Below are 12,439 nucleotides of genomic sequence, written 5' to 3' on the forward strand. Positions count from 1 at the left end.
TAAACCCTTGTTCACATGTATTTTGTATTCATTCTTTCTCATCCACCTTTTTTCTTTGCACAATGAGATGACCCAAAATACACGTAAAGAGAAAACAAAAACAATATCACCTTTATTTCTACCTCTCCAAACACATGAAAATGCCATTTTTAAACAAAGTCTCTGCTACTCTTTCTCCTACCAGTGTTTTGAGAATATTTGTGCACATCTGCACACATGTGACACATATGTGCTTGTATTTATACAGCAGAATGATATTATGCACATGTTTTGAACTGTCTTATCACTTATTTTATATCATAAAATACAATTTGTCCACCAACTGAGAACATGGGTTACTATATAAAAGAGCGATCCACTATTTAGTCTTATTGTTTTTAAGAATGATTCAAATTAAAAAAAAGATTTAGTGTTTAGTTATTTTTGAGAGAGAGACAGAGACAGAGCGTGAGTGGGGGAGGAGCAGAGAGAGGAGCACAGAATCTGAAGCAGGCTCCAGGCTCTGAGCTGTCAGCACAGAGCCCAACGCAAGGCTCGAACTCACAAATTGTGAGATCATGACCTGAGCCGAGGTTGGATGCTTAACTAAGCCACCCAAGCACCCCAGTATGATTCAAATTTTTATCATTATAAGCAGTATGTCATAAAAGTGTTTTCTATAATCAGGATTATCCTTTTTTTTTTAAAAAAAGATTTCTTAAATATTTTGATTTTTTTAAATGTTTATTTTTGAAAAAGAGAGAGAGACAGAGACAGAGACAGAGACAGAGACAGAGACAGAATCTGAAGCAGGCTCCAGGCTCTGAGCTGTCAGCACAGAGCCTGATGCGGGGCTCAAACTCACAAACTGTGAGATCATGACCTAAGCCGAAGTCAGACACTCAACTGACTGAGACACCCAGGTGCCCCTTAAATATTTATTTTTGAGAGGGAGGTAAGGAGGGAAAGAGAGAGAGGGAGAGAGAATCCCAAGCAAGCTCTGTGCTGTCAGAGCAGAGCCCGATGCAGGGCTCAAACTCATGAACTGTAAGATCATGACTTGAGCTGAGATCAAGAGTTGGATGCTTAACCAATTGAGTCATCCAGGCCGCCCAGGATTATCCTCTTAAGACAGAGTCTCTGAAGTTGTCATATAGGGTCAAGGTCTTGGGCATAACACCATAAAATTTCTTTCCAAAAAGGTTATAGCAATTTCTGGTTCTGGTAGGAGTATATAGGAGTGCCTATATCACTCTTTTACTCTCTTTTAAAGTCTACTATGTCAACTGTCACCAGGCATACTGCAGAAGTAAAATTGATTTGATGTAACAAAGCAAGCCTTAAATGAAAATTTGCTGAAAGTCTTGTCTGGAAAATAAATCTAATTGCTGTAATTAACAGAGAAAGCCAAAAGAAGCATCCTACACCACTATTATTACATTATTATTAACACTAGAAAGGTACTTCATTTGCCAAAATATTTTATAACCATGTATTGGTTAATCCCCATAACGTGCTTCGGAAGCAGTGAAGCTATTTATAGCTGGACTTTCTGAGCTGAAAGTCTTTCAAAAGTCCTTTTGTCTTGGTATCTTCAGTCATTATCACCAGCACATCAATCCACAGACATTCTCATTTGTAGAATTTCAAGGATGGGAGGGATTTAAGTGGTCATCTGGGTGAAGATCAAGTCCTCACTGACGTGGGGTGCAGAATTTTCCTAACGCATACTAAGAATTTGCTTTCTTCTCAAATCCCCAGGCCGCCACCAAAGCACGGCATGCCATTGGCAGCCAATTATAAATCTATTGCTATTTTTAAATGTAACATCTTTGTGCTGCGCAGTTACTGTAGGAGTAAAAGTTTACACTCAATGGGATTCCTTAGGGTTTCGGCAACTACTGGAATTATTTGATTTGTAGCGAAGCTGTTCGGCAACTACTGGAATTATTTGATTTGTAGCGAAGCAACAGCGATAATATTTACACCCAGCAACACAAAACATTTTTATGGCTTTAACATGAGCCATAATTGAGAGGCAGCACATTTGACTGTCTGTAATCATGCGAATACTCTTCTCTTAACAGGGGGGCTTTTCCCCCCAATCAGGGAGGGACCCAAGTTTTTTACTGGTGACAAGAAACCAACACAAAAAGGCTGAGAACCACTAATCTAATTCAGTGCTTATGGGACAAAATGCCCGGTTTCAAGCAGATGAAGGATGAAGAACCACAAGGAGTCTCAAACAACGCACAGGAGTGATGGTGGTGTAGAAACGGTATCTCACTTTAAGTCAGAAGACATGAGGTGGAGCCCCACTTGGGGCTTTATTGGTATCTTTATTTGGTATTCCCATTTCCTCCTGAGAGGAGCAACTGAAATCCCAATACCAACCTGGCAGAGGTAAGAGGAGGGAACGGAGAGCCCCTCCCATCAGCCGACCGCATTCTCTACTTGTTGGTTACCCAGTGCTCCCCCTTCCCCACTCCAGGGCAGGGACTGAGCAGGGAGGAAGGCAGGGAATCTCCTGCTCTTGGGTGCAGATTAGGGAATCTGACATTTTGTGGGCCTGCTACCTGACTACAGGCACATCAGGGCACCCACCAAAAGACCCGCCCAGGTGAGTTCAGTTTAAGCAGTTGAGCTAATAAATTTTGTCTTCAATCTAATAAATATCGGGGTGAACTGATTCACAGCAAAAGGTAAGTAACCTAAGCATGAAAGTCTAAAGGGTTAAAATGACCTGCTGAAAATCACTCAGCTGTAGAGTGGCATGAATGTGTAGCTGAACCAGGTCTGAGCTGGATCTATTAGTTAACTGGTTGAATAAATTTATCTTCAGGTTATTTATTAATGAAGTTCCCCAGATTCACTTGTTAAACCAGTAAACATTCATGGAGCACCTAATACATGTGAAGTCCTTTGCTAAGATACTGAGAATACAGAAATATAAGGCATGGTTGCTGTCCCCAGAAGTCCCATATTCGACTACAAAAGACAACATGAATACAGAAATAAAATACAATGTACTAAGTCCAGTAACAGAAAGATGCACAGGGTATTATGGGCTGGGAGAAGGGGAGCCCCAGCCCAGACTAACAGGTACAGGTGGGCCTCTTGTTAGAAGGATAAGGAGGGGCACCTGGGTGGCTAGGTTGGTTAAAGTGGCCGACTTCAGCTCAGGTCACGATCTCATGGTTCATGAGTTCGGGCCCCGCATTGAGCTCTGTGCCAACAGTTCAGAGCCTGGAGCCTTCTTCAGATTCTGTGTTTCCCTCTCTCTGCTCCTCTCCTGATCTCTCTCTCTCTCTCTCTCTCTGTCTCTCTCTCAAAATTAAGTAAATGTTAAAAAAAATTTTTTTTAAAAGAAAAAGAAAAAGAAGGATAAGAAGTTTGCCAGGCTGGGAGGAGGAAGAGGCTGGAGGAGGTGAGAAATGGACAAATAGACAACAGGCAGGGAGAGGGTGGGAATTCAAGCAGGTCAATGTTTCTGGAGAGTGAAGTATCAGCAAGGGGAGGAGACAGAATCACATCAGGTCCTGATGGTCTAGACAGACCCCGGTGAAGAGGTTTAATTCTCTCCCGTCCACAAGGAGGAGCCAAGAAAAGGTTTGAAGAAATCAGATTTGCCTTTTTAAAGTATCACCTGGCGTTGGAGAGGCTGGATCTTTTGGGACTGGGAGGCCAAGTGCAGGAGGGAGATTATGCAGACCTCAGCACTGACAGCTAGAGTCGGGCATTAAGGTGACGTTGATCTCTGTTCAGGTGAGATCTAAGAGCTTCTCGTGATCATTCACACTGCCCAGAACCTTCTGCATCTTGGCCACAGCCATGAATAAGCTTTATCTAAACCCTGGGTAAGAATGTTAGAACAGAGCCAAGGATACTGGCTAGAACTACAAACTCAATTCTGGATACACCTTGAATAGGTCTATCAATCTATCAATCAATCAAAATAGTGGGAAAAAAAACAAACACAAGAAAAGTCCTGTAAAAAAGTAGAAGCAAATGGCAGGAGTTTAAGTTGGATAAGAGAGGACTTAGGAGAAGCAGAATCACTTCCAGGTGGAGGAGAAACCTGTCCTTTGTGTGGCTAGTTCCACGGGGATCCACGAGGACCCACACACATTATCTACAGGTTGGAAAATTTCAGTTTAATATAAGGCAGGACTTTCCAATTGTTAGAAATGCCCAGATATGGGACAGGCTACAACTGGAATACAGCAAGCAACCTCTGTGAGCTAACTAGGGCTGCCATAACAAAATACCACAGACTGGGAGTGCTTAAACGAAATAAACTTGTTTTCTATGGTTCTGGAAGCTGGAAGTCCAAGATCAAGATGCTGGCAAGGCTGGTGTCTCCTGAGGCCCCTCTCCCGGGTTTGTACATGGGGGGGGGTCTTCTCCATGTGTCCTCACAGGGTCTTCCCTCTGCATAAGTCTGTCTCCCAATCTCATCTTAGTAGGACACCAGTCATACTGGATTAGGGTCCATTCATATTGCCTCAATTTAACTGAATTACCTCTTTAGAGGCCAATCTCCAAATACAGCTCACGTTCTGAGGGAGTAGGGGCTAGGGCTCCAGCAGGTTAAGTTTTAGGGGGACACAATTCAGTCCATAACACAACCTGTCAACAGGGATGTGTAAACAGAGAGGTCTGGTGACTGTCGGGAGAGGAAGCCAATGAAGAAATGGAAGTCTCAAATCTGAAGTGTCCTTGAAGGTCCCTTTAGGTCTAAGAGCTATAATCCTAAACGTTGTGGGACAGCACCTAACTGCTCCCGTTAAACATTATTAACACAATAATCTCCCCAGGGTTTCAGACAAAAAGCATATTTTCACAGCAGCTTCGGTGATTGATGAGAAATGCTGCCCTTCTTTAACTCTCTCCAGAGGAAGTGTGCAGGCAGGCAGCAACATGGATGGATCACACGCATGAACCACGCGCCCCGGCCCCACGCACAAGCCCGCAGAGAACAATGGCCGCGCTTACCTGTGAAACAGGACAGACTTGACCAAGGTGACGACATCGCGGCTGGCGTTATATCCGGCACAGACAATAGCAACGTGGATTGTCTGGGAAGCAAAGAAAACCGGGCGAGCAGTTAAACAGATGGAAGAGGCCCTTCCTGGTGTTCCAGACCACATGAAAAATAAAAACCACCCTCATTTCTTGTTGGGATCATTAGAAAACAAAGGGCATAGTCTGCAGCTGTGGAAAATAACTTGAGAGAGTTTTATTAAGGCCTTTTTAATTGGTTTATGGAGCTATCATCATTTGGAAACCATTAAGGCTCTTTTCAATTACATTTTGGGGACGAGAGAAAGGGCAATCGGCTCACATAGGCAAACAGTGCGTCCCCTGCCCCCAAGCTGGGGGACAATGACAACTGGTCACATGAGAGAAGAAAGAAATACACCCTGAAAGGAAGCAGTGACAATCAGGGATCTCAGACTGAGAAGTGATGGCTCAGAGCTGGGAAATGTTCTCACAAGATGACTCGGGTTAGGGGAGCCTGACCAGGCAAAGACACCAATGAACATCTATAAGGGCGCCAGCTGGGACATCGTTCCAAGAACTCAAGACAGGAGAAGTGAAGGGGACTTTATGGGGCATCTCATCTGAGCAGTTAAGAGCTCGGGCTCCGGAAAGGAATCCTGGCTTCCTCCTTTAGCCCAGGGTGACCCTGGGAAAGGTGTGGCATCTCACAGTCACACAAGGGCCATGACGCACGTCCTGCGGGAGGTCATGGAGCACATAAGGGAACAATACCAAGAGTGGAATAAATATGGCGCTTGGCACACAGCCTTCCGATCATGGCGATGATGTTCTCTGGAGCTGGGCTTCCCAAATGGGGTCCCCTTGGCACCCTGGTGTGCTGTCAGTGACTTACAGGGGACAAAGTCACTCATGTCCTGAAGCGAGGTCTTAAGGCTTACCAGGCAGGGCTGGCCCCTCAGGCACGGCTACCCTGTGTGCTGTAGCAACTTGACAAAGACTGGGAAACCCTGTTCTAGGGCAGCCCCTACAGAAAGCCATCCAGCCTCTCACAACAGCTCAAAGAATAGAGGGGTCATGCCTCTCAACGTTGTACCTTTCGCCGAAGCACAGTCCACCTTGGACTGAAACCAGCCTCCTAACAGCCACCCCAGGCTTGCTCTGTCCTGGGAGTATTGCAGAACGAGCACGTTCCCTCTAGCACCCAATACTTAATTAAGAGAGGGGCCTCCAGAGGTGCCTTCTCCACCTTCAGAACTACTCACAGCCCTCTCCCCATGGCATGGCTTCTGGACTCCCCATTATTCTCATCAGCCAGTTCAAAACACAGTTCTGTTGACCCTATGTACTACCTTTGCAACTTCCTAGAAGTCTATAATTACTTCAAAGTACAAAGTTAAAAAACAATAATAAAAATAAAAAAGCAGTTCTGATATCCTGGTTGCTCCCCGACAGGCTTTCAGGATAATGACCTCTGGTTCCCAGGCCTACTTTACCACACTCCCCACCCCCCCGGACCCCCACCCCTCATAACATCACCAGGGGAAGTTTACTCGGGCTTAGATGGGATTCGAATTCTGGAGCAGACATTCTTAACCCTGATAGTACATCAGAAACACTTGAAAGGTTTACAAAATACACCCTGTGCCCCAGCCCCACCTCAGACCAATGAACTCACAATCTCTCGTGTCCAGGACCTTAAATTACTCTGCTGGAAGGCAATGGTTCTCCACAGGAGGCAAAATTCATCCCCCTCTGCCTTACCCAGAACATCTGACAGTGACTGGAGTCATTTTTGGCTGTCACTCCTGGTTCCTGGTGTATGCAGGCCTACTGGCATTGAGTGGGCAGAGGCCAGGGATGCTGCTTGACCCCCCTACAAGGCTCAGGGCAGCCCCCCAACATGGCATTACCCTGCCCAAAAGGTCACAGGGCTGTTGTGAGGAAACCCTGCTTTTAGAAAGAAAAAGAGAGGGTACAGGGAAACTCAGACCCACAAGCTGCCAACCCGACCTTGACTCAGTCTAATTTATGCATATTTTCATTTCTCCACCTGTAAAATGAAGAGAAGACACCATCACTTATCTCTGGATAATATCTCCAAAAGACTCGGGATGAAAGACTGTTATGCGGATGCAACCATCACCGTTTAAATCACGAAGGAAATGAATAGGAAAATGCCTGCACGCAGGAGACATAACCAGGAAGGGGACAAGAATGGATAAAAGCACGCTGAATCAAGCTCTTTGCAATTGCAAATATTTAAACATGCGGCCTCTGAGATATCAAACTTTGTCTTGGCTTCAGGGTTCAGGGGCCTTTTAAAATGGGCCCATTAAATGAAAGCACGAGCGTGCACATTCTCAAACATTTTACATAATTTTCCAATCTCTTTAGTTTCATCCAATACACCTGCCACCATGAATAAATTCATCATCTGGAGCCGTAGCAGCAAGGCCCTGCTACCAAGGAAGGCAGAAAATTGGAGCACTGTGAACATGCTCTTGGAAGAGTTCTGGGTGGTCCCAGCTTTTGGAGGTGTGGGAGTGAATGCCAAGAATGGGTCAGCGGTTAGGCTTCAGAGCAGAGACAGTAGGGGGACAGGGATGAACGTCCCTTGAAAGAGCAGAGCCACAAATATGGTCTCACCATGATAACTTGGTTTTGAAGCTACAAAGCCCACGTTTCAAGTGTCTCTTTGTGGTGACTTAAAGATGGCCAATAGCCAGGGTCACCTGGGTGGCTCGGCCGGTTAAGCATCTGACTCTTGGTTTCAGCTCAGGTCATGATCTCACGGTTCATAAGTTGGAGCCTCACATCCGGCTCAGCACTGGCAGTGCAAAGCCTGCTTAGGATTCTCTCTCTCTCTGTCCCTCCTGTGCGTGCTCTCTCTCTCTCAATAAATAAACTAAACTAAAAAAAAAAAAAAAAGATGGTCAATGGCCAAACTACTTGGACATTCATCCCATCAAACTGAAGCATCTAAAATACCAGATTTGGTGACCACTGGCCAGTCATCAAGACTTGCTTACATTTTATATAGATGTCATACTTACCTTTACTGGTCACAAAGCTCAGACTGGGCTGGGGTGATGATCTTAATTTGTGCCTCCAAACTCACTCTTACCGTCTTTCAATTTGCTCTGTGCCTAAGTGCCTGACATTTACAGACTGAATAATTGGGCTCCACTGCCTCTGGTTTCTGGTGGAGTTTGGTCACTGGGAGGCCTGAGGGCAGGCGGAAGGAGAGATCAGATCCCCTGCACCTGTCAGAAACCCTCCCCCTGAGTTCTGATTCTGCTGGGCTCCATTAGACCACCTGTCTCCTATCCCTCGGGCCCAGGGGTTCTGGTGGCTTCACCACCCTCACCAGTTCGCATGTCTGCGCTGCCTTAAACCCTTCCTGCCTCCTTCAAGAGTGCCACTGATTTCCTGCCAGGGCCTGACCAATTCCAGTGACCCTTCCTAGCCTCACATTGGTTCCGGTGGCTGGAAGGGAAGCACAGAGGACTCTGAAGCATTCATAGATAAACTGTCCATCCCTAAGCTGAAAAAAAAAAAAAGGCAGGAGAGCACCAATGTAACAAACTTGAGAATGTAGAAGCTGTATGTATAAACTTTAAGTAGCTTGACAAAGTTCTCAGACACATGGACCAAAAGTTCTTTCTGAGGAAGCCCACGAAGCTTCGTGCTCACTCCCTTTAGTCCTGAATCTGGCACTCAGCACATCCACAAGCTGCCTCTGAAGACATGATGTAGCTGAACTAGGTTCGAGTGAGTGACATCGACTTTTAGGACTTATAAGAAGGATTCAGGCATGACATGGGCATTCCTGGGGTCCCTGATATGCCAGGCACTATGTTGAGCTGGATGGAAAGGTGAAGCAGTCCCCCAGGATGAAGAGAAGAGGGAGAAAGACAGCTCACCAGACAACCCCATCAAACACTGGGAAGGATCCTATGTTGACGAGATCAGAGTCCTTGCAGCCTAGAGCAACCTGCACCATCTAGGCCAAAAGGGTACCAGCTGGCTTCAGGGAGGAGAGGGCCTTCCAGTGATTGGACCAGAGCAACTGTCACTCCTGACATTCAGGGCCACCTGGGATTTGTAACTCTCTGTGTGTTAGCCTTCAAGAGAACCTGAAAAAGAACATTCTCTGTGTTCTGGCCTCCCCTCCCCCAACCCCAACACACACAAGAAAAATCTCCACAGGGTTATCTTCTCAAATATGGACGCAGGGCAAAAGTTCCTGCTATCCCGAAAGAAACATAGGAAAAAATTAAGGGATGGAAGGCAAGGTATGTCCCCAGCAGAAGTAATTAATACTGTGCCCAGCTGTGCTTCCCCCCAGCAACACTGCGAGAGAGACTGTGTGATGGGAGAGAGGGCGGAACCCCATTTCAACAATGTGCTGTGAGGAGTCAGGCTGAGCCCACGTTCTGATTGTGTGGTGGGGGAGCAAGGGGCGGGGAGGCAGGACTCCAGGAGGACAGGCAGCTGGGGAGAAGCACACAGCTAGAAACAGAGGTGGAAGAAGGTTCATGGGGAGATCTGGTCTGAGCTGCAACATCAAGGCTAAGCTACTGTTTTGTGACTGAGGAGCATTCATTCAATGTCCCTGAGCCTCACTGGCTTGTCTGTAAAATGGACATAAAAATGGGCGCCCCACTGGCTTGTTGTACGCAGACAAGTGAGGGCAAGAAGGTGCACCTCGTGAAGTAATGCTGTTCACCAAATGCCTCAACAGCATAAAGAAAAGCTATTCAGCATCTTTGTGCTTTAACCCCCTCAGGAGAGCTGGGTGGTGGCTGCAGCTCAGCCTCTGGCCAGCTGAGTGACCTTGTGCAAGTAACGTAACCTCTCTGATCCTTGGTGAATCCTGTCTAAGAGCAGTGTAGAATTTCTATATACAATAGTGCACAGGGGATACTTTCCAAGACACCCCCAGTGGACGCCTGAAACTGGATAGTACTGAACCCTATAATATACTATGTATTTTCCTACAGATACATACCCACCATAAAGTGGAAGTTATCAATTAGGCACAGTAAGAGATTAACAACAGTAACTAATCACAAAATAATTATAGCAACATACTATAATAAGTTATATAAATGTGGCCTAAGTCTCATGTTGTCCTGTACTCACTCTTCCTGTGATGAAGGAAGAAGATAAGATTGCTACATGCAGAGATGAAATGAGTGAATGACGTGCGCATTCTGACGCAGCGTTAGGCTACCACTGACTTGACGAATCATCAGGAGGAGGACCATCTGCTTCCAGACCACAGCCTGACCACGGCCAACTGTAACCATGGAAAGTGAAAGCATGGATCGGGGGGATTTCTGCAGTCTTCCTAACATCCAGCGTTTTCCAAATTCCAAGATGACGAGTGAGCGACACAGGGTGGCTAAGTGTCTCTGGCTCAGCCAGTCAGTGGCAAACCGAGGGGTTGAATTCACAGTCCTGCTGTGAAACCCATACCACCCTGTCTCAATAAAACACGTATGTGACTATTAAAATGAAAGCAATGTATTGCTAACAAGCCATCTAATATCATCTTACAAACCTCCAGGACATCCCTACTCTTCTGGGAAGCCAGTGATCGAACTCTGTTTTCTCTAAATACAAAAAACCATGGACTCAAAAGACAAAATTATCTCCATCCTGTAGAAAATAAAGGTAGAACACCTCCTATGGTATGTCAACATTCAAAAAATTAAAAACCATTTAAAAGTAGACATCTCCTGACTGTAATGGGACCCAAGCTGTCAGGGGCTCAGCAAGGAAGGGCAGGTGGAACCACGGGGGCTACAGGGCCAAGGATGAGGACAGGAAGGGCCACCCCTGCACTGGGGACTTCGAGCACCTTCTCCATAGCCAAGGCCTAATAAACGCACAACAAACGAATGAACCACCAGGCGTTCTCCATCCTGCATATTTCTGGTCCACTTTAGGATTTTCCTGTGTTACAAAGAACAGAGTACCCTCACCCAATCAGAAATCCAAATGTTATGTGGAAGACATATTAAAGGGGCAGACTGATTTTTAGGGTGAGTCAACAGAAGTCTAACCAGGATTTGGAGCAGGTGTACTGTCTGAATACAGCCCCAAACGAACCTGCCACGCATGGTGTGTGTTACACCCCTACCTAAGGTTGACCTGCCTGAGCCAAAAGCCTACCCACATTCGCCAAACCTGCAACCATTCTGCAAATGTAGACTTGAGCACCTACTATGTGCCAGACTCAACTGTAGGTGCTGGGGAAATAGCCTGGAGCAAAAGAGGGAGCCAGGCTGCGTGGCAACCAGTCCACAAGAAGAAAGCCAGGAGGTGAGGAAGACCTTCTAGAGTTCACAGCCATTTGGAAGAACTTGGCTTTTCCTGTGTGTGAAAAGAGAAGCCACTTGAGGGTTCAGAGCTGAGAAATGGCATGATCCTACTTCTATTTTATTTTTATTTTTGTTTTTGTTTTTTTAATGTTTATTTATTTTTGAGGCAGAGACAGAGCATGAGCAGGGAAGGGGTAGAGAGAGAGGGAGACACAGAATGTGAAGCAATCCTACTTCTATTTTAAAGAATCACTCAAGCTGCCCGTTGAGAACAGAGCATGTCTGTGTGCAGGTGCACGGGGAGGGCGGCAGAAGGAGCAAGCTGGAAGCAGAAAGGTCAGGAAGCTACTGCAATCACCTAAGCATGGTGGACACGCCATGATATGCTGCCCAAACGCCCCTTCAATGAGGTATGTATTGCCAGGAACTACCTTCCCTGCAGAGAAGTGTTTGCTGGGGCAGCTACCTCTAACAAACCCCACAGAGCCTTCAGGCGCCGGTCCCAAGGGCACACCTTCATAGACCGCACATGAAACTCCGTCTCAGGTGTGTCTTACCATTGCACTAAGCCAGAGGTGCTACAGGACAGGGAGGCAGAGGTGGGGGTGGGGGGAGAAACGGCCACACAATGTATTCTTGCCAAGTCCTTGGTGATCACTTTGCAGTCAACTTCCCCAGCAGAGGAAGCAGACTATCAGATACATAAAGATTTACAATCTGTGGCAAGGATGTGGAGAAACTAGACCCTCGTGCACCATTGCTGGGAGGATAAAATGGTACAGCTGCTGTGGAAAAGAATATGGCGTTCTCTGGAATAATTAAACATAGAATTACCATATGATCCAGCAATCCCACCTCTAGGTATATAGCCGAAAGAACTGAAAGCAGGGTCTCAAAGAGATATTTGCACACCCACGTTCACTGCAGCATTATTTACAATACCCAGAGGTGGGAGCAAACCCGAGTGTCCAGTGTCAGATGAACGGATGAACAAAATGTGGGCTATACATTCAGTGAAATATTTTTCAGCCTTAAAAAGGAAGGGGATCCTGTCTCACACTATAACTGAACTTTGAGGACGTCATGGTAAGTGAAACGAGCTAGTCTCAAAGACAAGTACTGGGGCA

General features: G+C 46.1%; 1 protein-coding gene across 3 annotated transcripts in view; it reads right to left on the minus strand.

Annotated features, from left to right (window-relative positions):
- Positions 1–12,439, minus strand: part of LARGE1 (LARGE xylosyl- and glucuronyltransferase 1) — a 541,763-nt gene that overhangs the window by 275,595 nt on the left and 253,729 nt on the right. For all 3 annotated transcript variants that reach the window (XM_060656501.3, XM_078449495.2, XM_078449496.2), the window contains exon 4: positions 4,975–5,057. In XM_060656501.3, coding sequence (XP_060512484.2) covers positions 4,975–5,057 — 83 coding nt within the window. The remainder of the gene's footprint in view (positions 1–4,974; positions 5,058–12,439) is intronic.

This window comes from Panthera onca, chromosome B4, assembly GCF_046562875.1.
Source record: "Panthera onca isolate mPanOnc1 chromosome B4, mPanOnc1 haplotype 2, whole genome shotgun sequence".
Taxonomy (NCBI): Eukaryota; Metazoa; Chordata; class Mammalia; order Carnivora; family Felidae; genus Panthera; species Panthera onca.